The sequence below is a fragment of the Petromyzon marinus genome, chromosome 37 (genome assembly GCF_048934315.1).
Source record: "Petromyzon marinus isolate PM22_M1 ecotype Great Lakes invasive population chromosome 37, UKy_Petmar_22M1.pri1.0, whole genome shotgun sequence".
NCBI classification, from domain to species: Eukaryota; Metazoa; Chordata; class Hyperoartia; order Petromyzontiformes; family Petromyzontidae; genus Petromyzon; species Petromyzon marinus.
In genome coordinates, this window is record NC_133703.1 from 20,767,679 (window position 1) to 20,792,425 (window position 24,747).

The 24,747-nt window shown below is 48.5% G+C and overlaps 1 protein-coding gene across 2 annotated transcripts; it reads left to right on the top strand.

Annotated features, from left to right (window-relative positions):
* Positions 1-828: 828 nt before the first annotated feature.
* On the top strand, positions 829-23,457 carry LOC116949645 (diacylglycerol lipase-beta-like). 2 transcript variants are annotated; one of them, XM_032967192.2, is made up of 15 exons: positions 829-1,497; positions 2,562-2,716; positions 5,256-5,436; positions 5,691-5,937; positions 6,524-6,643; positions 7,466-7,596; positions 8,501-8,642; positions 9,225-9,308; positions 9,833-9,910; positions 10,400-10,480; positions 11,893-12,020; positions 13,755-13,823; positions 16,471-16,543; positions 17,456-17,802; positions 18,706-23,457. In XM_032967192.2, the coding sequence occupies exons 1-15, from the start codon at positions 1,403-1,405 to the stop codon at positions 18,887-18,889; spliced, it is 2,115 nt and encodes a 704-aa protein (XP_032823083.1). In that variant the 5' UTR covers positions 829-1,402; the 3' UTR covers positions 18,890-23,457. The 2 variants fall into 2 exon arrangements, with proteins under 2 accessions (XP_032823083.1, XP_075928540.1); XM_076072425.1 differs by lacking the exons at positions 829-1,497; positions 2,562-2,716 and adding an exon at positions 2,754-3,877.
* The last annotated feature ends 1,290 nt before the right edge of the window (positions 23,458-24,747 follow it).

The following is a 24,747-nucleotide window of genomic DNA, read 5'->3' on the forward strand; positions in this document are numbered from 1 at the left end:
ACCCTCCCCCTGCTCATCCCCTCCCTTGCTCCTCCCCCCTCTCTTACTGAATATAACCTCTTACCACAGCATCTCTTACCACATCAGCTGATAATGTTCTTGCTGTAGTTTTCACACCTGATGTGATTTAATTTATTTTATATTTTATACCTACGCGACTTTATCGAAAGAACCAAAGAGTATAGAGTGAGGGTTTGAGAAATGTGACGTCATATAAAAATGCTAAACTTTAAATAAATATAGAATTGTTATAACAACGCTAATTGTTATAACAACACTCCTACAACATCAGAGTGCAGCGCCACATTAAATACGCACTACAATGACAATAGTTTAAAGCGACTTGAAGCAAGTTTTAATTTCAAAATGGAAATATGGTTTTGGGGGGGGGGGGCAGAGCTCCCCACCCAGCCCCTCCCCACCCAGCCCCTCCCTCCCCACCCTCCCCACCCAGCCCCTCCCCACCCTCCCACCCTCCCTCCCCACCCAGCCCCTCCCCACCCTCCCCACCAAGCCCCTCCCCACCCTCCCCACCCAGCCCCTCCCCACCCTCCCCACCCAGCCCCTCCCCACCCAGCCCCTCCCCACCCTCCCCACCCAGCCCCTCCCCACCCAGCCCCTCCCCACCCTCCCCATCCTCCCCACCCAGCCCCTCCCCACCCAGCCCCTCCCCACCCTCCCCTCCCGCCCCTCCCCACCCAGCCCCTCCCCACCCTCCCCTCCCGCCCCTCCCCACTCTCCCCACCCAGCCCCTCCCCACCCTCCCCACCCAGCCCCCCCTCCCTCCCCACCCTCCCCTCCCCACCCTCCCCTCCCCACCCCTCCCATTTTTGGATGCACGACGGACGGACACAATAATCCCCTGTGGGCTGGTGGTGTCACCAGGAGGTTCCTTCCAGTAACGTTAACGTGGGTTGCCATGGGCAACACTGTCTAATACAGCGACGTCATCACGCAAATGCAACGTCATTGACGGCCACAACGACAACAATAATACGGCATTGTAATTCGCGATCATCTTCGAAAACAAAAACCGAATGTATTTTAATCGTCTCTCTGACGTCCTTTTTTTTTGGTCGCCCACAAAAAAAATGTTTTAAAAAAATCATCGGCGAAATGAAACCGAAACGTGACGAATGGGGAAGCCGGAATGAGGAGGGCTGGTGTCTGACCGATGTTGAAATTGCTCTGCTCCACTTCTAAAAGTGATTATCTCAGAGCCTTTGCCGAAACTCCGACATTCAACGAAACAACCACCGCTTTAAAGTATCGTAGTCCGCGCGTGTCGACGATGGCTCGTCTTCGCGGTTCTGTTTTATGTTTAGTTTTTACGTTCATTCTGACGGGAGTATCGCCGTGAGGCCTAGTGGACACGAGTGGACACCGGTCTCGGCTAGTTGCCATGCCGGGCTTGAGGGTGTTCGGCCGGCGCTGGGGGGTGGCAAGCGACGACCTCGTCTTCCCGGGCTCCTTCGAGTTCTTCGTGCGAGCGATATGGTAGGCGTTATTGTGTCATGTAATTGACGTTAATTAACGTTGATAGTTGATTAATTAATTTGGGATGTGGATGAAGGAAGTCGTGGGTTGATGTGGCGTCGGGTATTTGTGTCAATGAATGAATGTTGGATCAGTGTCATGGTGTTTAAGTCAATGTTGGTATTTGATTAAAAAAACGGGATTTGGCAGGAGGAGAGTGCTGCCCAGGTACGGGAAGGGGTAGTCAATGATAGGCGATGAACCCACGTTCCAAATTAAGGAGTGTGACGGTATATAAGTTCGTGTTTGAAGTCACAGTGTTTATTATTGTACGAATTTGGATCCGTTTAACACGTAGGCTTTCGCGAGCAATATCCATAATACATATTTTTTTTTGGGTTAGATCGCGTAAAATCTAACCCGAAAAAAAAACCTGTACAGTATTTTTGAATTTGGATCCGTCAGAAGATAGGACGCGATGCCCGGTGTGTGTGTGTGTGTGTTCAGAATTAGACAGTGGCACTGTCGGCAGTACATGTGGTTCATCTTGCAGTTATCTCAGTCAGTCAATGAACCCAAACAGTCAACACAAAAACACCTCTAGGGTCTGGCCCGTAGTGTCCTGCCAACGAGCCTTTCCACACTTAGCGTGGCCTCAAAGTGGTGCACCTGGCATGGCACAAGTGTTGTGGTGAAGTCACCGCCATTGGTGTCGAGTGGCGGCTGTTGTATTCGACACTGCACACGCGTACCCGAAGCAATACACGTTAGCGTTCTTATTACACTACTATGGCATCTGTCAAAGAATGTAAGCGTGGCTGGGTGTGGTGTGGTGCAGTGCAGTGGAATCACGGGGATTGACCAAGGTTGAATGCTTTTGTTTGTGTGGTGGAGATTTATGACCCAAACTGATTTCGTTATCTTCCTGGTGACACCTCGTTGCTTTTACGAGATGCCGTGCCGGCCTTCATAAGTGCTTGCTAACAGGACTTGCTCTAACAGTGTGTTAAGGCTAGACAGGGCATCTTTGTATGTAATTACTTCGTGTTACTATTCAGCTTAATGTTAAACATCGTGCCATGCAGGTGGATCGTGATGCTGGTGCTGTACACGGGGCAGCGCACCGAGCTGAGCCACTGCGAGGGGGGAGCCACGCTGAGCACCTTCCTGCTCGGCAACATCATCATCCTCCTGGCCGTGCTGCTCGTGCTTGCGTGCGTCGTGTACACCAGCATGCAGGGTGAGGAGCGTGCACACACAACGTCAGTGGGTAGCGACGGGGCCACTTTGGCTTCTGCTCGCCGCCCCCTGCTCTGCAGCTTGCCGGCTGGCGACCTGTTCCTCTCGTTCCCGATTGGAACTGCTCCTGAGCCGACCCACTGGTCGAACTCCCCGCGTTCCGACCCCTCCGAGTCAAACTCCCCGAGTTCCGACCCCCCTGGTCGAACTGTTCCGAGTTGCTCCTCCGAGTCGAACTGTCTCCCGAGAGTCGACCCTCCGGTCGAACTCTGGTGAGCCGACCCACTCCTGTCGAACTGAGGTTTCAATGCTCAGGATACTCTTTTTATGCCCAAAAATCCCTTCACTCGGATCCTGCCCACAAGGCGGGGTTTCTTTCGATTTTTGCTGTGTCAGGATTTGTCCGTATGTATCTGTGTCCGTGTGTGTCCGTACGTGTGTCAGTGTGTGTCCTTGTGTTGATCACCCACGGTATATTCCGTTGTCATACTCCTATCATAAAACCCACAAGTAAAACAATCAAATGTTATAAATTGTCTCGAAGGCGCCTCTCTGTCCGGGTGCACAACCTGGAGGGAGGGGCGATATTCCCTCCGACTTTCACCGACGCACAAAGAAATGGTTAAAAAGTTTTAAGTTAACATTTCATTTCATCAGAGTTCCATAGTTATGATTCTGTATTAATCCAAGGCCTGAGTCAGCTTCTCGTTGTGGTGTTTGACTCGTGTTTCCCCAAGCGTATACACACTCCTACCCCGTGCTGCAGGGATACAAAGACGGCCGGGATTTCCCTTTCTCTCCGACCCTGGGTTTAACATCGCCCTTTGCTTACGTTGCAGTTTTGCTGTGCGCTTGCATTTCTTTTCCTCTCTACTCTTACTTTCACCCTGCTTATTATTTGCGTATGGGTGGAGGCTAGGGCATTTATGTTGACTTAGGAAAACCTGATTGTTATAGGCTTCGGGTCAAGTCGTATAGAAATTATTAAAATATGTAAATACATTTCATATTAAATTAATAGACGGGTGATGGTTACATTGACGTAGCTTGTGGCAGGGTTCAATTGAAGTGGGTGTGAAGATCAATAACTTTAGCCTACCTTGTCGTTAAATTCCGACTTTAAGTTACTTGCTTGCGTGCGTCGTGTACACCAGCATGCAGGGTGAGGAGCGTGCACACGCATCGCCGATGGTGTGTTACGCGTAAGTGAGAGACGGGTTGCATTGCTGATTATTTTTGGCTCTCCGATGTGTTGTCGGGTTGTGCCGCGTGTTAAGCGTGACGTCTGATGTTATTCTCACTCCACGTGCTGGGAGCTTCTTCAGGAACTGAACTCTTCAGTTTGTGGCCCATCACGTGGAGCGAAACATCGCACATCACGCTGAACAACGCGCGGTACGACGGGAACACACATCGCAGAGTTACGCGGCACAGCCATGAAAACCTTCGCAGTAAATAAAAAATCTATTTTTCTTTTACGAGGTAAGACCCACTGAGCTACATGGCTCTTTTTTAGAAGCGACCTATCACAACGAAGTGGCTTATATTTCGATTTAAAGCTTTCGTGACTGCAAGGATTCATCTTCTTTGGTTCTTTCGGTAAAGTCACGTAGAATGAGAATAAAATAAAATAAAACAATAAAATTCTCACATTTCGGCCACAACACAAGTAGCCTTCTTCAGGTGAAGGAACAAAAACTATCAGGACGACAGAGCTTTAATTGTTATTCACGCCACTGTCGTCCCGACAGTTTTTGTTCCTTCACCAGAAGAAGGCTACTTGTGTTGTGGCCGAAACGTCGTGAGAATTTTATTATTTTATTTTATTATTTTATTCTCATTCTACGTGACTTTACCGAAGGAACCAAAGAAGATGAAGTGGCTTATCTTCGTGGAAATTTCTAGAAGTTAAATACAGATAGTCCCCGAGTTATGATGGTCCGACTTACGATATTTCGATCTTACGATGGCGATAGCGATACGGTAAAATTGTAAAATATTTTAAATTTCGCGCGGCAGGCAAACGCAGCTGCGTACGAGGTACGATACTGTACGTTGGAAGCGCTGCCGGAATGTACGCATCTCCCGCCTTTCTATTATATTGCAGTTCATATAGGTAGGCTAAGAATTTACCTTGTTTTTACTTTGCATTTTACTGTGCAATACAATATTGTAATTAATAAATACATTATGAATTACAATATATAATTTATACAGTACGGTACTGTAAATTGCTCTGTTTTGCTAAATTATCACCATTCTTTAAGACTCCTGGGTAGGCTAGGCCATCTTCGACTTACGATATTTTTGACTTACGATGGGGTCGTCGTAACGCATCTCCATCGTAAGTAGTACTCTAAACGCACGTTTATTGTAAATGTGCAGGGAAAAACCGGAGGACTCGGAGAAAAATTCACGCGACCACGGGGATAACATGCAAACTCCAAATATACAGGCACCAGGGTCGGGATCGAACCCACGACCTCCTGCACACCAGGCGAGGGAGTTAACAGCAACGCCTGATGTTTCACCGCACGCAGGAACCATCAGCCTTCCGTACAAGCGGCGACGCATGCCGAGCCTGGTGTACGCACGCACGCTGCTGTACGCACCCGAGCTCGTGTGGACGGTGCTGGGCTCCACGTGGAGCGTGCGGTTGCGGTCTGTCGCCGACTGCGGCGACGAAGCGCTCACCGCCATGAAGGGAGCCGTCGCCACCAGGTGAACGCGCGCGTCACGTGATCGGCGGCCGTGTTTCTCTGACGTTGTCGGGCCCATTGTTTTCAGCACTGTGCCAATCGGCTGCTGGATGGCTTCCCCGAGCCGTCACTATCTCGGTCATTCTCGCATTCCAATAATCCATCTAGCATTTGCGTGCGAGCCGATTCCTTCGCTCCAGCAGAGCAGCAGGCGAAAATATTTGGACACCAGCAATCCTGACCTCATCGTCTATCCCTGTATTTTTCCCTCGGCAGCTGGATCATCATGCTGGCCACGCTGGTCACGGTGGCGCTGGCGTTTGACCCGCTGGGTGGCCACAGCGAGGCGAGCGGTGGCGGCGATGGCGGTGGCGCCGACTCGATGCGGCTGCTGTGTGCAGCGCGTGGCACGGCGCGGCGCGTGTGGGAGACGCGCGTGCGGCTCCTGTGCTGTTGGCTCGGGGATGAGGAGCATGGTGGGGCCTTCTCCGAGATCGCGCGCGTGCTCAGCGACTTCTTCTTGGTATGTCGGGGGTGGCATTTTTATGTCGCACGCTTTGGGTATACACAGGCGGGAAGCTCATTTGGTTCACAATGATCGATTACTTTTTAATGGTGGCGAGATGTCAACTACCTCACCTCGTATACAGGAGGTTGTGGCTATGATCCAGACTTTGACGCCTGTGTATTTTGAGCTTGCATTTTCTCCTCGTGGTCGTATGGATTTTTGTCCGGGTCCTCCAGTTTTTCCTCCACATTTAGAAACATGCGTTTATAGTATTTGGCTGAAATAAATTTCCACATAAGCCACTTCGTTGTGGTATCGTTTGTGGCCAGGTCGCTTCTGAAAAAGAGCTATATGGTTCAATGGGCCTCACCTGGTAAAATAAAAAAAAATGTTTAGTTTTACTGGGGGCTTCTTATCTGATGTTTCCTCAGCCTGTTCGCGATTCTTCCCAGGTTGATCCATCAACCCTTGCTTCTATAGCGCCGGATTACAGCCGTGTTGAGCCACGACAGCCAGCTATGACTAAACAAATCAATGAAATTAGACGGAGCCTTTTGTATTGCGCAGAACCCTTAACCTTCATCTCTCTTCTCTCGTGCAGGACACGGACCTCGTGGCCAGCGACATCGCGGCAGGGCTGTCCCTGCTTCACCAGCAGCAGGACCGGCATGGCCCACGTGAGGTCATCACTGAAGGGCCTCTCTCGCTCATAGCCCACCCGGTGAGACTCGTGCTCGCTCACTCGCTCCCTCGCTTCCAGCGTTGTCCGCTTACCAGTTCGTCCGTAGTTTCGTCCCTTTTTGCTTTTTGTTGATTGCTTGACAAACGCGTTGTCTCTCTCAATCGTGGTCCGACTGGTCAGGCCCTCGCTCGCTCTCTGAGTTGTTGCTCGGTTTGTTATGCTGTTGTCCGTCTTGCTCAGTGCCCATCCTGTAAAGGCACATGCTCGCTCACTCTTTCGCTCGCTCTCTCGCTCGCCTCTGTTGTCGGTTCATTTGTTCTATTGTTCGTTTATTGATCATTTCAAACGTCCGTGCATCATTGCCCTCAGTTGTATTGACATCAGCTGCTGATGATTTAAAAGAAGACGCAATCTCTTTTCACCTTCTTGTGCCCATGGGAAAGGGATGTATCCGATGGACGGAGAGTATTGTAAATGCAACTGGGTGGACAGTATTAAAGGAATGTTCTAGAAAAGCACAAAATTGCAGAGAGCGGAGTGTCAACATCATCATCGAGGTCGTGAATCCTCATCAATGAGTAGAACGTATGTATGTATGTTGAACTTCTATCACACCATACGTAGCCAACCACGCTAATATGAGGTGCTGGGGAAGGACAACAAACTAAGCACAAAAAGCAGTTCTAAACAAATGAGTTTTCAATCTCGAATTTAAAAGTGCATAGCTCCCAGTGGCTTCCTACGGCAAAGGGAGCTAGAGATCGCGTTTCGGTTTCAGCGTGCGCATTGTGCACCTAGCCTGGCGTGGGCTCGTAAGCCGGTGACTTACGTCTGCGTGGTTCCCCATGTGGTGCGGTGCAGCAGGAGAGCCTGAGTGTGGAGCTGGACAGCGCCGCTCACTACGCAAAATTTGCGTGGGCGGCCTATGGTTGGCCCATGTATGTCCTCCAGAATCCACTCTCCGGCCTCTCCGTGTTCTTCGAGAACTGCAGGTGGGGGTTTCTTCTTCTCGGTTCATCCCTTCCATGTCTCTCGCGCACCCCGACAGTGCCACGAGTCAGGATACATCATCGCAGTCAAAAGAGTTTAAAATCTTCCAAGTGAAACACCGTCGACGCTGCCATGCGTGGCGAGACGTAATCACACGCGACTGGTATGCAGGAGGTCATGGGTTTGATCCCGCCTGTATATTTGGAGTTTGCATGTGTCTCTCCCCATGGTTGCGCGGATTTTTCTCCGGGTCCTCCGGTTTTTCCCTCCACATTTAGAATCAACATGCATTTAGAGTATTTGGCTGCTCTAAATTTCCACATGATAAGCCACTTCATTGAGCTATCATTTGTGAAAGCTAGGTCGCTTCTGAAAAAAGAGCTGTATCGCTCAGTGGGTCTTACCTAGTAAAATACAAATAGTAGCTGTGTTTACTGATGGTTAGCACAAGTTACTTGCGATCCGGATGGGTGCCGGTTCGATTTTATCTCCCAACGCGGCAGTTTAAAATAATGGGCAAGTTTCTTAAACCCCCTCTCCCTCCTCTGCCCACCCATCAGAATAAATAAGTTCACCACATGTTATCGATCAGCAGGTCGTGTGTGGTGGGGTAAAGTGTGGGTACTCCCACCTCTTCCAAGACAACTGGCCAGTGTAGGACAGAAGGCCAAATACCCTCTAGAGGGGGCTCACTGGAGCTCCCTCTACTGGACGTCTTTCCACCAGCAGTGATGTGAGCATGCAATTGCAGGGCTGTCCCTTTACTTTTGAAATGTTACGCACGAATCCAACAATGACTCAACAAATCCTTAAACCAGGCGTATTCATACGTGCGTGCGTGGGTGGGTACGTGCGTGGGTACGTGCGTGCGTGCGTGTCTGCATGCGTGGGCGTGTGCGCATGCAGCTGTAGGCGTGGAGGACAGCAGAGCGCCGAGTATTCGTTGGTCGGCGGTGGCGATGGCGGTGACGGTCGCAACATCGCGACTGTGCTGCGCGTCACGGGCCTCTGCAGGAGCGACCTCATCCACGTCAGCTTCCACAACGCGGTGAGCGCAGCCACGGTTCTATCGTCTCTGTACGATATCAAAGATTCAACGATCGACCGAAAATGTCAATCGACTTCTTTTTCGTGGTCGATTACTCGGGGCCACCTTGAAAAAAGGCGCCCTGCCTCCCGAAGCTGGCAAACCCTCCGACAAGCCATGCCCAGCGTGAGGCGGCTGATAATGTTGAAGACGTCGTCAAGCGTCGCCCGTCACCTCTCGTGTTGTCTCCTTAGTCGAGTAATCAAACACATAATCGGTAGAGGAATCGATTACTTGAATGGACAGCCCAGCTTGAGAAAATTCAGTTTCAGTAAAGACCGTGATTTGGGTAGATTGATGATGGTGCAGTGTTTATAAAACTATGGTATAAATCCGACGACCTGAGTTCAATTCCTGGCCATGGCTAACATCATGTTATTTCCGTGACTTCTCTCAAATGTTGATCATGTTGCACGGTGAATAAGAGCTCCTAAGCTATAGCCGTGAGAGATAGTGACGGCATGGGAAGGCCTTCGTTCAGCAGTGATATTGAGCGCGGCCGACGACGAAATCTTTGTTGATGCGTTTCGCTCTCTCACGCAGGTTTACCAGATCCCGTTCTTCGTGGCGCTCGATCACGACATGCAGGCCGTGGTGGTGTCCGTGCGGGGCACGCTGTCGCTGAGGGTGCGTTCCCCCCCCCCCCCCCCACCATCCACAGTCCCACCGTGGCAAACGCCCGGTTCACACAAAGTGCGCAACACAACAGGCCTGCGACCAATTTACCCTCATTGCCCCCCCCGATCTCGTCAGATCTTGGTAGCTAAGTAGCAGCGAACCTGGTTCGTACTCAGATGGGTTTGCAAGGTGTGGGGCTGTGCAGTGGCGAGGAGACTGCGAAGTTGAGTGTTGTTACCTGCTCATACCCCCCCTGGGTTTTCTGTGTTTTTCGGATTTATGTCAAACATTCATAGTCTAGACCTAACGTCTGACGAAGGAGAATTCATTGTGGAGTGAAATGGCGACACCGAATTGTGACAATCTATGAGAATTCTCGTCGGGCGAATCGAGAAACTTTAACCAGTGGATAGGGATAAGATGGGTGTCGTGATAACTTGTGGATGTAGTGGAGATGCACGGCGAGGGTTGCTTTTTTCTTGCATGCGCGTGCGTGTTCCGCATGTGCTTGTCACGTCCGCGGGGAACCACAGGACGTCTTGACAGATCTCTCGGCCGACTGCGAGAGCATGCAAGTGGACGGCCTACAGCAGGACTGCTACGCGCACAAGGTAGGCCTACAAGCAGCACGCTACGGCTAGGTGCCACCAAGTAAAACGGATGTCTTGTGCAGCCAAATAGCTCTTGTGGTTCGCACAAACTCTATGCACGATAAACCCCAGTTTGCCGGGTTTTGCATTTATCCCGACCAATGTCGGCTGTTTGAGAACGTTTGTGAAAGACGCGGTCATGAGTGTACTCGTTACATCACCTTTCAGCCATACTTTAGCACTGCAGTGGCAGGCTAAAGTATGGCTGAAAGCCACTGCCATGGTGGGGACCAGCCTCTCCATGGGACAACCGGTGTTGGCTCCCACAAAGTGGTACTTATTTTAGCCACTCACGGGAGATGATGTTACCGACAATGATATTCCAAGTTATGCATTTGTGTAGGATTTATCGTCAGGTGTGTGTGTGTGGATTTATAGGTTGTTCTTTGTCTGCATGGAAGAGCAAGACTGAAATGTGTACCACGTTGCTTCTATCTATGACACATTCAGGGCATGATTCAAGCGGCCACATTCATTCACCAGAGATTGGTCAATGACGGCATCCTGAATGAAGCGTTTCAGCATGCACAGGTGAGTTATTTTTTTTAACAAGGCCGTCAGTTTTTCAGTTCAGACCTTCACACGTGCCCTTCTTCAATGGATCGGAGCATTCATTAACTTGTCTTATTCGAATTAAAAATGTCTTTCTCCAAGTGGAGAAACTTAGCACTTTGCAGATAGGAATTGTTTCTCTTTTTCAGCCGCCACTAACGGCGGGCGATGACGATTCACGCGTTATTTTCACAGTAGCATCCCAACTGTAGTTTCGTTTAATTTCTTTAACGAGGTGAGCAGTTAAGAGTCGAGGATGAGCCTCATTTGCGAGAGTGACCTGAGGCATTAGTCTGCCAGTACCCGGGGCAATGATTGCCGCTGTGTCTAATCTCCCAATCGTCTCATTTTTGGGCACTTGTTTTAATTTGGCAAATTTGGACCCTGATGCCGGCATTCACGATCGCCTACTCTTGCGATGGCCTGCTCTTGCGAATGACGTCATGGGTATCGTTAACGTCCACTGTTCAGCAGACGGTGTGTCGTATTAGGTGCACCACGGTGGCGAGATGGTATCTCCCTCGCCCGGTATGGAGGAGGTCGTGGGTTCGATCCCGACCCTGACGCCTGTGTGTGTCTCTCTTCCCGTGGCCGCGTGGCTTTTTGTCCGGGTCCTCCTGTTTTTCCCTCCACATTTAGAAACACGCGATGAGAGTATTTGGCTGCGGTAAATTTCCACGTGATAAACCACTCCGTTGAGCTATCATTTGTGGCCAGGTCACTTCTGAAAAAAATATATACAGCTCAGTGGGCCTTACCTGGTAACATAAAAACTAGTTTATATAGTTATTAATAGTTTATTACCGTTGTTATTACGCCCGCGGTGTTAACCAGGGTGTCCGCTGGATTTGAACCGCGAACCCCTGCGCCGTCAAGCGGCGACCGCACTACCGCTTGGCCGCATCCACCGCCGAACTGTAAGCGTGGTGAAGTATGGGCCGAATAACCCCCACGACCCGCACGGCGTGGGGAAGCCCTCATCCAGCAGCAGTGGATGAACAAAAGGGCTGTACGCGTACATGCACACGTGGTGGGACGAGGGGCTGGCTTGTGACAGTGTGACCGTTTTACTATGGTGTGGAGCGGTGGCGTGATGGTTTAGCGCGCTGCGCTACAAACCCTGCAACCCGAGTTCGATTCCCGATTATAGCTAACACCAGTGAGAATTATCTCAACTGGTCCTTGGCCTCCCCTAGGTCGACTCAGCTTTAAATGAGTACCTGGTGGGATGTGTAAACATCGCCACTGGATAGACAAAGGCGACCGGGCGTGGAGCTGGCCACCCACTCCCTCGTGTGCAGTTCCGGCCTTCATAGGTGCTTGCTAGCAGCATTTTCCCCAACAGTCTGTGAAGGCTATACAGGGATCTTTATCTAACTATCTCAATGCAGGACTACCACCTGGTCGTGACGGGGCACAGCATGGGCGGTGGGGTGGCTGTGCTGCTCTCCATCCTGCTACGGTGCGCCTACCCCCGGCTGAGGTGCTACGCCTTCTCACCACCCGGCGGACTTCTCAGGTGAGCTCCGAGTTGGTGGATGGCCAGAGAGTAGAGTGGCAGAGAGAGACGTGTGGGCGACGGTGACACAGAGAGACGAGCGGGTGATACCTATTAAGAAGCCACGAGAGCTACGCACATTTAAATCCAGATTTAAAACTACACTTCTTTAGAACTGCTTTTTGTGTCTAGTTTGCTGACCTCCGATTAGCACGGTTGGCTACGTACGGTGTGAAAGGGCCTAAGGATATTTTTGCTGAATTCATACGCGCACACACGAGTATATGCAAAAACACGCAGCATATACATAGAACCGCCCATGCACATGCATCACACATATGTGTTCACGCTAACTGCACGGAAATACACACACAACAAAAATAGACGCACATACACAAAAAACAAAGTACCACCATATAGCTTTAACAGACTTGGACAAGTGCTGTTAGCGAGCACTTATAAAGGCTGCAACAGCTAGCGAGGGGGTGGGTGGCCAGCACCATGCCCGGCTGTCTCCCAAGTGCCAATGTTTACGCACTGCACCAGGTACTCATTTGAGGCTGAGTCGACCTCGGGGAGGCCCAGGACTGGTTCAGATAATCTTCACTCTTGTTAGCCGTGAGCGGAAATTGAATTAGGGTCGCCAGGTTCGTAGCACAGCTCTCTAGCCGCCACAATACCCGAGCACACACACTTATTTATACACACATACACACACACTTATTTATACACAAATACACATACACACACTTATTTATACACACATACACACACACACTTATTTATACACAAATACACATACACACACTTACTTATACACACATACACACACTTATTTATACACAAATACACATACACACACTTATTTATACACACACACACATTTATACACACACACACACTTATTTATACACGCATAAACACATACACTTATTTATACACACACACTTATTTATACACACATACACACATACTTATTTATACACATACACACACTTATTTATGCACACATACACATACACACACACTTATTTATGCGCACATACACACACTTATTTATACACACACACATACACACTTATTTATACACACTTATTTATACACACACATTTATACACACATACACACACTTATTTATACACACATACACACTTATTTATACACACACACTTATTTATACACACATACACACACACTTATTTATACACACATACACACTTATTTATGCACACACACACTTATTTATACACACACACATTTATACACACACACATACACACTTATTTATACACACACTTATTTATACACACATACACACACACTTATATATACACACATACACACACTTATTTATGCACACACAAACACTTATTTATACACACACACATACACACTTATTTATACACACACACACTTACTTATACACACACACTTATTTATACACACATACACACGTACTTATTTATGCACACACACACACATACTTATTTATACACACACTCAAGTACACCTTCACACACAACAACATCATTAGTAAATTTCATATTCGTGACATTCTTATGGCGGAAGGCTATCACGAAAGTGCTTTGTTTCACAGCTATAAACGCAAAACACACACGCGCAAACAAAACACACCGCGCACACACACACACACGTGTGTTGTGTACAGTCACTGCAACGTTTAAGATTGTAACGCCTGCGTAGAAGACTGATTTGCTCTGTCCCTTCCCATCCACCCTCCCACCCACTTCGCAGTCAAACACTGGCTCACTACACCCGCGAGTTCGTCCTCTCAGTAGTCGTGGGCAAGGACGTGGTGGCCAGGTGAGACCAGCTGAGTCCTTTGTGCACGCGCAGCCCTTCTTTCAATCCACTGCTGGATGAGGACCTCCCCCGCACTTATGCCTGTTGATTGATCGTAGTTCGCCGCGCTGCTCAATGCATATTGGTGGAGGCGGGGATCATAGAGAGCACGGTAGTACAGTGAGTTTTGCTGCAATGCCGTCTGCTGGCTGCCCACCACCATGTAGATTCGCAAGCCCTATGACAACCTGCTGTGCTTGGGGGGGGGATTGCCCATCCAAGATCAACTGCATCCATAAGTGTCTTATTTAACTGTGTGATAGTCCATTGACGTTCATTACCTATCTTGCTCGGAAGGCTTGGTCATATCAGGACACAACCCAAAAAACAAACATCTGTTTATCTTTTCATATATAAGCTGTCCTGGGCTGTTTGCAGCATCGCCAATAAGAAAAAAAAGACATTTAAGTGATGTCCCCGGGCTCTCTAGCCATATCACCGCATTATTCCATGGAATTCTGAATCATTATCACTGCAATAAAGGCACTTGAGCACAACTGACTATGAATTTCAAGCAGTGTCAGACAGCCCAGAACGCGCAGTCATTGGTGGCCGGGCTGAGACCATCAATTCGCTTGACTTGACGACCAGGGTTAATCGCGGGCGGCTGAAACCCAAATTCATACCCAGAATCCTAGCGGTGGCAGCTCGGTGCCCTAACCCCTGAGCCGCCCGGCCACCCTAGGACCCTGGTTTTTGAACCGCGCTCGATGGGAACTACAAACTCATCGATGAGATAAAAAAAACAGTGTGGACCACGAGCGAAGTAATGGGAAAGTGCTGGCAAAGAAATGCATGACTGCATGACATTTCTTTGGAACTCCTCTTTGTGTTTCGTTTGTTGTCCTTCCCCCCCGCACCTCCGATTAATACGATTGGCTGCTTACGGTTGGAAAGAAGATCAACATACATACATACAGTGAGAGAAAAAAGTATTTGATCCCCTGCTGGTTTTGTACGTTTGCCCACTGACAAAGAAATGATCAGTCTATAATTTTAATGGTAGGTTTATTTGAACAGTGAGAGACAAAATAACAACAAAAATATCCAGAAAAACGCATGTCAAAAATGTTATACATTGATTTGCATTTTAATGAGGGAAATAAGTATTTGATCCCCTCTCAATCAGAAAGATTTCTGGCTCCCAGGTGTCTTTTATACAGGTAACGAGCTGAGATTAGGAGCACACTCTTAAAGGGAGTGCTCCTAATCTCAGCTTGTTACCTGTATAAAATACACCTGTCCACAAAAGCAATCAATCAGATTCCAAACTCTCCACCATGGCCAAGACCAAAGAGCTCTCCATGGATGTCAGGGAAAAGATTGTAGACCTACACAAGGTAGGAATAGGCTACAAGACCATTTCCAAGCATCTTGGTGAGAAGGTGATAACAGTTGGTGCGATTATTCGCAAATGGAAGAAACACAAAAGAACTGTCAATCTCCCTCGGCCTGGGGCTCCATGCAAGATCTATCCTCGTGGAGTTGCAATGATCATGAGAGCGGTGAGGAATCAGCCCAGAACTACACGGGAGGATCTCAAGGCAGCTGGGACCATAGTCACCAAGAAAACAATTGGTAACACACTCCAGCGTGAAGGACTGAAATCCTGCAGCGCCCGCAAGGTCCCCCTGCTCAAGAAAGCACATATACATGCCCGTCTGAAGTTTGCCAATGAACATCTGAATGATTCAGAGGACAACTGGGTGAAAGTGTTGTGGTCAGATGAGACCAAAATGGAGCTCTTTGGCATCAACTCAACTCGCCGTGTTTGGAGGAGGAGGAATGCTGCCTATGACCCCAAGAACACCATCCCCACCGTCAAACATGGAGGTGGAAACATTATGCTTTGGGGGTGTTTTTCTGCTAAGGGGACAGGACAACTTCACCGCATCAAAGGGACGATGGACGGGACCATGCACCGTCAAATCTTGGGTGAGAACCTCCTTCCCTCAGCCAGGGCATTGAAAATGGGTCGTGGATGGGTATTCCAGCATGACAATGACCCAAAACACACAGCCAAGGCAACAAAGGAGTGGCTCAAGAATAAGCACATTAAGGTCCTGGAGTGGCCTAGCCAGTCTCAAGACCTTAATCCCATAGAAAATCTGTGGAGGGAGCTGAAAGTTCGAGTTGCCAAACGTCAGCCTCGAAACCTTAATGACTTGGAGAAGATCTGCAAAGAGGAGTGGGACAAAATCCCTCCTGAGATGTGTGCAAACCTGGTGGCCAACTACAAGAAACGTCTGACCTCTGTGATTGCCAACAAGGGTTTTGCCACCAAGTACTAAGTCATGTTTTGCAGAGGGGTCAATACTTATTTCCCTCATTAAAATGCAAATCAATTTATAACATTTTTGACATGCGTTTTTCTGGATTTTTGTTGTTATTCTGTCTCTCACTGTTCAAATAAACCTATCATTAAAATTATAGACTGATCATTTTTTAGTCAGTGGGCAAACGTACAAAATCAGCAGGGGATCAAATACTTTTTTCCTTCACTGTACATCATAAGTCAATCTTAGCCATTATTCATCCATAATAATCCATCAGTCATCATCATCGACTATGCAGGCATGAGCATTGAACACAATGTCCTTCCCTTCAGACTCAGCCTGTCGAACATGGAGGACCTCAAGCAGAGCATCATTCAGATCATCTCTGCCAGCAATCGGCCGAAGGTGAGTGAGCGCGCGCGCGTTGCTAACAAAGCACGGGGCAAACCTCGCCTGCCTGTACTGCTGCCAGAGGAGCGAGACGCCTTTGGCGACAGTGGGAACATGATCGTTTCGTGCTCATTGGTTGAGGCTTTGTGTTGTATTGGAAGACTATTGGCAGAGGTAGCGAGCCCCTTTGGCAACGGTGGGAAGATCATTCATTCTGTGTGAAAGAGTCGAGGGTCTGTTGTGTTACATTTGAAGAGCCATTTGCTCGCGTGCAGGAAGGCTGATTGCGTCGAAGGTTGTAGCCGGTGAAGGCGCAATGCCGTACGACTCTCAACAGCGTAGAAAAGGTAAAGGCGAAGTGCTGCAATTGCTCACGCCACTGCTGGCGGAAGGTCCTCCTCAAACGGCAGCTGTAGAGAACCATTCTCGAGGGCATTTGGCCTACTCTTCCACGCTTGCCAAACATCTTGGAAGAGGTAGAATTACCAACACTTTACCCTCACATTGTAGACTGCACAACTGCATATCTCAATTTTCGATGCATTTGCATGGATCCCTGTAATGCTTTTCAACGTACTATTGTTATCAGAAGCATTATAAAAAAAATACATATCTAAAGAACATCACCGAGCCTCGGCGGCAACCCTTGGCTCAATTTGTCCGATTTGCTCCTTGTTAACTCCCTAACAGCAACACAACTTCAATTCCTATTCATCATGGGTCGTCTTTACGAGAGTTGTCGCGACGCACTCCACCACCACCCCCCCCCCCCCCATCGCTCCAACCCCTGTTACAGACCGATAGAGCAAACGCATCGACACTTCCTACCTGAGCTGAACTGGAAAGCGCGTAGAGGGGAAAAAAAAACAGCTGATGGGGCTTCGTCGTTGACGTGCGCGGGGTGGACCGAACCGTGCCGATTCTCAGTACCAGATCCTGCTGCTCGGCTGCTGCTACGAGGTGTGTGGCGTGAGCTCGGGCACGGCGGACGAGGAGTCGGAGGTGCAGCGCACGAGGCTGCTGCAGCCGCTGCTGTCCACCGGCGACCTCAGCGAGGACCAGCAGCCCATGGTGTGCACGGCATGGGTGCCGCCGCCCGACTTCACCCTCTCGCTGGCGCCCTCCTCCGGGACCGACCTGGCTGACGGGCCGCCGGCGTCGGTGTCGCTGGCGGGCGAAGCGTCGTTCATCGCTCAGCAGCAGCAGCTCTTCCTGCCCGGACGCATCCTGCACCTCGTCGACGACGATGAGGAGAGGGGAGCATCCACCGGCTGGTGAGCGCCATTGTCACGAGCCACCGTGTTGTTGTATCAGGGGCGGAGCCGGCCCCTGTGGCGTAGCCCCGTCGGACATGTGTTCTGATGCAAGAAATTCAAGTGTGTATGTTGAACTTTTTCCGCACCGTGTGTAGCCAACCATGCTAATCGGAGGTGCGGGGGAAGGACGACAAACTAAACAAAAAAAGCTATTTAAAAAAAATTTGCTTGCAATATAGATTTAAAAGTGCAAAGCTCCAGTGGCTTCCTAATATTGGAAGGAAGAGCGTTCCAGACAGCCTCAGAAAAATGGGGGGCGCACTCCCATGTTCAGTTTCCCTTTGCCTCTAGGTGTCGACGATAGCTATACCACTGACCGGAGCGTGGATTCGTTTTGTTCTGCCTTTGATGATGATGACGAGTTGTACACGGCCTTTCTCAAGTGTCTAGCCAGGTGGAGGATTCAAGTTGAAAACCTGGTCTAGGGAAGTAATTAACTTATCCAATCATCATGTTAATCATCTCTCAACAGCATCATAATTTTATCATTTAAATCATCATTATCAGCACCAATCTCATCGTCTTTTTTTCAGGGTCTAAAATAAGTAACAGCTCAAGGAAGTTGGCAGTGACTGTCTTCTGGAGAGACTCAATCATTGTCGCCGCTTTCCTGCCTATGAGAGCAGCTGCATTTGTAGATTTTTGGGAAAAAAACAGGCAAACACCTTTTTTCACATTAAAATTGCGCGGAGTGTCGTTAACTTGGAAAAAAAATTCTGCACCCGGGACTGCACATCTAGGACAACAATCGCCCTGGCCGCCTCCGCTAGTCACGCTGCCACCTTCTCCGGGTTCTACCAGCAACTCGGGAGACACTCATTGAGAAAATTAACCCCGCTGGGTGGGGACTTTATTCCTCAGGAGTTGCGTCGGGGGAGCGCGGCGCTTCCACGCCTGCTGGGAGGACCCCTCGGCCTTCCGCACCCTCCTCATCAGCCCCCGCATGTTCACCGACCACACGCCGCACGCCATCGCGCACGCTCTGCGCCAGCTCACCAGACCCGCTCCCGACCACCGCCCCGCGACGCCCAGCGGCATCGCGTGACGACGGTCGGTGCCGCACGATGATCTGAGGAGTTTCGAGGTCCCCGAAGCGCGGGCGGGGGAAAAACCTACGGCCAGTGGGCCGGAAGCGGGCCAAGGTCTTCATTTCATACGGCCCGTGGTGGCCGTGGCCACAGGAGGTCTACCACTTGGAAACGGCCTGTGAATCCGTCGCTGCAAGCATCTTGGCGTCATCACCGGTGGCACTGGAGTGGGAATATCATCTCGCTTCCAACGGCACATATGCTTCTGATTTTCACGCTCTCGCTCACTTCTGTCGCTGCAATGGCCTCCTGATGCTCGGCCGACGCGCGTATTCGGTTCGCTGTTCTGTAATCCCACCAGACCGCACCACGAAAGGATAATTCTGTCCGTCTTCTTCCGAACTGTGGCCTGGCATCTACACGTCCATGATAGGGTAAAGCATCGCATTAGTGCGGTAAAGATGAGCTGTAATTAATGTTTGCGTTATTGTGGGTTGACTCCGAGGTGTGCGTGGTTAACGTGTGGTTCCCCCCCACGAAATGCGTTCGAAATTCCTCTTCGCTCCTTGGTAAGGAAAAACGGTTCCCCGCCCCTGCCCTGTGCGTGCTTTACGCGCTCACCAATCTTCCTGTCGATCACGCGTACACGAACACGTGCAGCCCTTTGTCAGTCCGCGGCTGGACGTCGCTTGGGTCGTGAGCGTTATTTGACCTTACTTCACCACGCTTGGCAGTGGATGTGAGGGCATGAAGTTTGCAGCACTGCCCTCTACTGCCCAGCACAAATCCTAGAACGCCCATCCACGCACCCTCCAGGCTCACTCCAGCGTAGCTTACGAGTTTATTTGATCAGTAGGCCCTTTCTATCACGTCCCAAATTACCCTTCTCCAACGTCTTCCCCTAGGTGTAATTTTAAGATTGTATGCAAAGCCCTTTGAGATGTTTCGGCATTCAACCACTGAAGAATTGTAAATGCGTATTCGTCGTCTTGTAGAGCCACACCTAGGACTGTAGTGCCAGACTGTCTGGCACGAGTTTGAACTTTGTTAAGTATAAACAATGCTGATAAAAGTGACTTTCAGGCACGCTTCTGAAGTCACTGCAGTGACGTATTGTAAAGTACAGGAACGGTGCCATGGTGATGTCACCAACGTGTTTGTGGAAATTACTTTGAAGTGTTGTTTTTTTCTCATTAACAAAGATTCAAATTCGCGCTGGATTTATACTCGGTGATTAACAATCCATCGATTCATTGAGTAACAATCCATTGAGTAACAAGCCATCGATTCATTGATTAACGTCAGTTCGTATGTGCGTTGAATGGCATGCGTGAAAATCAACGCTCCTCAATTCACGCGAGATTATGTGCAAAATGAATGTTTCGTTTAGGCTTTTAAATAATAATAATTCCCTGGGATTTGGGCGTCGCTGGGGATCCAGCATTCATTACCCATCCCGAGTTGCGCTGAGGAGTCGGCGGTGGCTGGGCGTTCTCCTTGAGGTTCTGCAGCCCTTTGTGGCGGGGGTGCTGTCCCCACAATGCTGTCGGCAAGAATGTACAAATAATGAAGCAAACAACAACGTACGTCGGATTGGAAAAAAAATATATGCAAACTGAGACAGCGAAAATGATACGCGAAGATGTTCTTCAGACTGAGAAGCTTTCACTTAGACTGGAGGAGGAATCCGATGAGCTATGAAGCTCTTTTTCAGCAGTGTCCAGTAGGGGCACGGGGTCATAAAGTTCCAACAACAATAGAAAACAACGATATGAGTGCAAAGTAGAGAAAAGGCAAGCAAGTCACTAAAAATAAATGAATTGAAATGTATTAAGTATATAAATACAAACTGCATAATTACATACATTCCGGCCGATAAATTGCAGCTCCTGAATTTCGACGATTCGGGGCATTTCTAGGGCATGAATCTACTGCTATTGCTGGACCCCCTACTAACGACGCGATGAGAGCTGCTGGTTCTTTGGTTGCATCTTTTCGTTTGACGCGAGCCATTGCTTTAGTGACGACGATGTTGCCACCACCACGCCGGTAATCCGGAGGGCTGGCGGCAGCGGTTGCATGCCATCACGTCAGACGCCCATCTGCAGGCCAACGTGGTTGCGGCTAGCGTGGGTGGCAATACAGCAGGTGGGTTTCTGAAGAGCGAAGCCCGTTTGCCAAAATACTCAAGCCGACCGACCAATCGTCCAATGCAGGAGCTTCCTGAAAGGAGTCGAGGGCTTGAGCGAGACGCTTTTGGGGTAAATAAATAATGAACATTTTTACAACGTTGTGCCATCTGTTTCGCGGCTAGCAGTGAATGATAATTCAAGCGCTTGCAGTGTTTTTTTTTTGATAATCAAAATAACATTAATCGTAATCTCACCTGGATTAATAAAGGATACGAATCAGTCAATATGATTACAAATGCATTGCACTTATTGTATTTTTTTAAATGTGTGTGCGTATAATATAAATGTATATATGTACAATGCCCGTTGGCAATTATTATCACCGCCGTGTGTGTTATATCGTGCGGATGCGTCGATTATCTTTTCGCAATTGTTGACCAATTTTCAGGGCAACAAAATTTACATTACGATTATTTTATCAATCCTATGAATATTTTTTTTTTTAAATCGGGCTGCGCGTCCCTGCGGTGAAGATGACTCGTCCGCAGTGTGGTATGCCACAAGTACATATAATGGTGAAGTATCGGCTCGGCCCATCATGACTCCGGTGTGGGTAAAACATTTTGAGAGAATAATCTCCATCATGGCAATGCGGAATTTCCACCACTGGCTCGGCTATAATTAGAAAATAGCACGAACTGGTAGACACTTTTACAGTAAATTTGGCCATTCACGTAATCATAATTTCCATACCCCTTGAACCCGGATTTATGATTTGCCAACTGTATCTTCAACGTGAATTACTTTACATGTGGTCGAATTTAAATAGAAGGTTGTGTTTGAGGTCACAGACAAAGTACAAAGAGTATGAAAGTACAAAACGTTGCTTTAATCTGTTGATAAATAACAACTGTGTTTGATAGCCCATGGATCTCATTGGGTTTGTCAGTCTCCAATCAATGATCGCACCCATTTTTACGTGAAAATAAAACTGGTTTCGAAGCAACTCGTGTGCCTTATCCAGCCCCCGTAGAACTAGATGCATCTTAAAAGATTTACTTCAAAAAACATTGCATGAAATAACTCTCTTCGGGTTGTAGGTGTTAATTGGTCGAAAAAAATCTCGGCCAGAATAGTTGCACATAACCGGCTTTAGTTTCACGTGAAAAAGGGCGGCTGACTCCTTGGAGTATTTCGGTGCGATTATACTCCACTATAAGCTAAACTTTTTTTTTACATGGTAAGGCCCCAGTGAGCTTATATAGCGCATTTTCAGAAGCGACCTGGTCACACGTGATAGCTCGACTAAATGTGGAGGGAACAACCTGGAGAAAATCCACGCGACCGCGGGGAGAATAAGCAAACTACAAATATACAGCAGCAGGCGTCAGGGTCGGGATCGAACCCACGATCTCTTTTATTCCAGGCGAGGTAGTTAAGGTCTCTCCACCGCGGCGCACAGATTCACACCCGGCCTAAGTGGCCCACCGCCAACTTGTGAATTGCACCCTATGTGCCCCGTCGCCTACCGCATTCTCCGGAGTATTATAATACCATACGGAAAGTAAGACGCACGCCCGTACTTGTGCCCGCTGTCAAATAAAGTTATAAAATTCACGATTGGTTTCTTCCGGGTTAGATCGTGTTGAGTATACAGTAAAACATTGGATTGCGAGTAACTTGGTCTGCGAGTGTTTTGCAAGACGGGCAAAATTTTTAAGTAAATATTCATTTGATAAACGAGCGAGGGTCTTGCAATACGAGTAGTACGTATACGCTTTGTACTGCCGAGTGTCACGTGATCACAACTGATATACAACGAGTGCTTTGGATTACAAACACGTTTCCGGAACGAATTATGCTCGCAATCCAAGGTTTTACTGTAATGTTAGCGAGAGCTATGCACCATCCAACACTCAACAAAAGCCAAATAATGCATCCCTTGTCACGCGGCAATATGATCCGAATGTTTTACAGTACCCTTGAAAATCCCCAGCAGGATTTGACAAGTTTGTACAAAGGTTCCCCTGGAGCTAACAACAGGAATCGCCACTCTAGACAAAGCACGTACATGTTCTGTCCTCTGCCGGTCTTGCGAGATATTCTTCCTATGATATGTCCTGAGTTTTTGGACCTCAAGAGGTGGCAACCCCTTGATGTCACACGGATATTGTCTGAAAGACCCTTGAAAGTCATAAATGTGCCACTTAGGAATAATTCAAAGCCCAGGGGACAGCCCAGGTGTTTCGATGAGAGCTGTCTGCTTCGGGGTTCGTCTCGAGCGTGAGCCAAAGTTCAGGTGTCCCAAGTTATTTCTCGAAGCTGAAGGGTGACTTGTTTGCTCGTACACCTGTGTAGGTGTGTGTAAGTGATATTATCTCATGCGTGTTTACATACAGAAAGAGTAGTGTTGTTATCGTTCAGTTAAGTGAATAAAAACGCGTAAACGCTTTTGACGTGCGTGAAATATGTAATGACGACTTCGACGCCCCTGTCCTGGGAAGGATTTCTTTATTAAGGAGCCCCGTGCTCAACTTTGGACATTCGAAGACCACACTGCAACAGTCACCACGAGTCTCCCACGCATTTCCCTTACATACGGTGCGTGACCACGCCCCTGTCAAGTGGCCACGCCCTTATTCCAGAATCTTCTCGCTTGCCCTGGACGACTCGCGCTACAGGTTGACTCCACTGTACCATTACATCACCTGGCCACGCCCCTATTCTCGATCATTCTCGTGGCCACCACACACAGCAACTCAATACAGACAACTCAATACATGTGCTCTTGTCAAATGATTGTGACGGCACGGCGACTGTGTCGTGACGAGCAAGCCCAGCAGTGTATCGATGATCAATAAGCGAGGTGTCAATGGTCACGTGCACGTGTCCGTGACACTTGTTATAACCACGCTTGCTCCCGATCGTCTGTTAATACTATATAGGGGATATTTGTCTCTGTGCTACGTAACGCTTGCTTCCGATAAAAATCAGCAAAAAATCACGATAGAAAATAAACTCATCGTAACATAGTGCGGCCACAAGCATCCGCTTGAAATAACACGCGGACGTGTACACAAATAACTCGGAGGCTGTCAAAACAAGCTTCATGTTGTTCAGTTAAAGAAGGTAACTGTCTAGAAAGAGGCTATTAAGTGCAAGTGATTGCGGAAGTGCAAAATATGTAACTTTAGAAGCATTCACGCGGTTGGAAGCGGGTGTATTAATTGACAAATCTCGACAGAATTCGAGCTTGCTTTCTCAAAAGGGGGGGGGGGGGGTGAAGCAATACATCATTAATATTTAATGTTATCATAAAAGTGTAAATTTTACATTAAATATCTGCTTTTAAAAACATTGCTGCAATCTTAAATGTGAATTTATTTCGTCTCAGGTCCGAAATTATTTCCGTAGTAAGGATACTCCAATTATAGAACGGCATTCAATGGGAAAATAAGGTTCGATATGCAGAATTTCGCTTTACGGATAACTTCAGGAACGTATCTGTTCCGTATATCGAGGTATGCCTGTTTTACGTAGACACGCCATTCTGTGGCGTTCGTGTTAATCATTAATGACGCCATTTTGCTGTGGTGTTTTAGTCGTGTTAGTATTATTGCGAGTGACGTCATTAAGCTGTGGCGTTCGTGTTATCGCGAGTGATTCAGCTGTAGCGATTGTGTTTCTGTGGCGTTCGTGTTATCACGAATGACGTCATTAATCTGTGGCGTTCGTGTTATCGT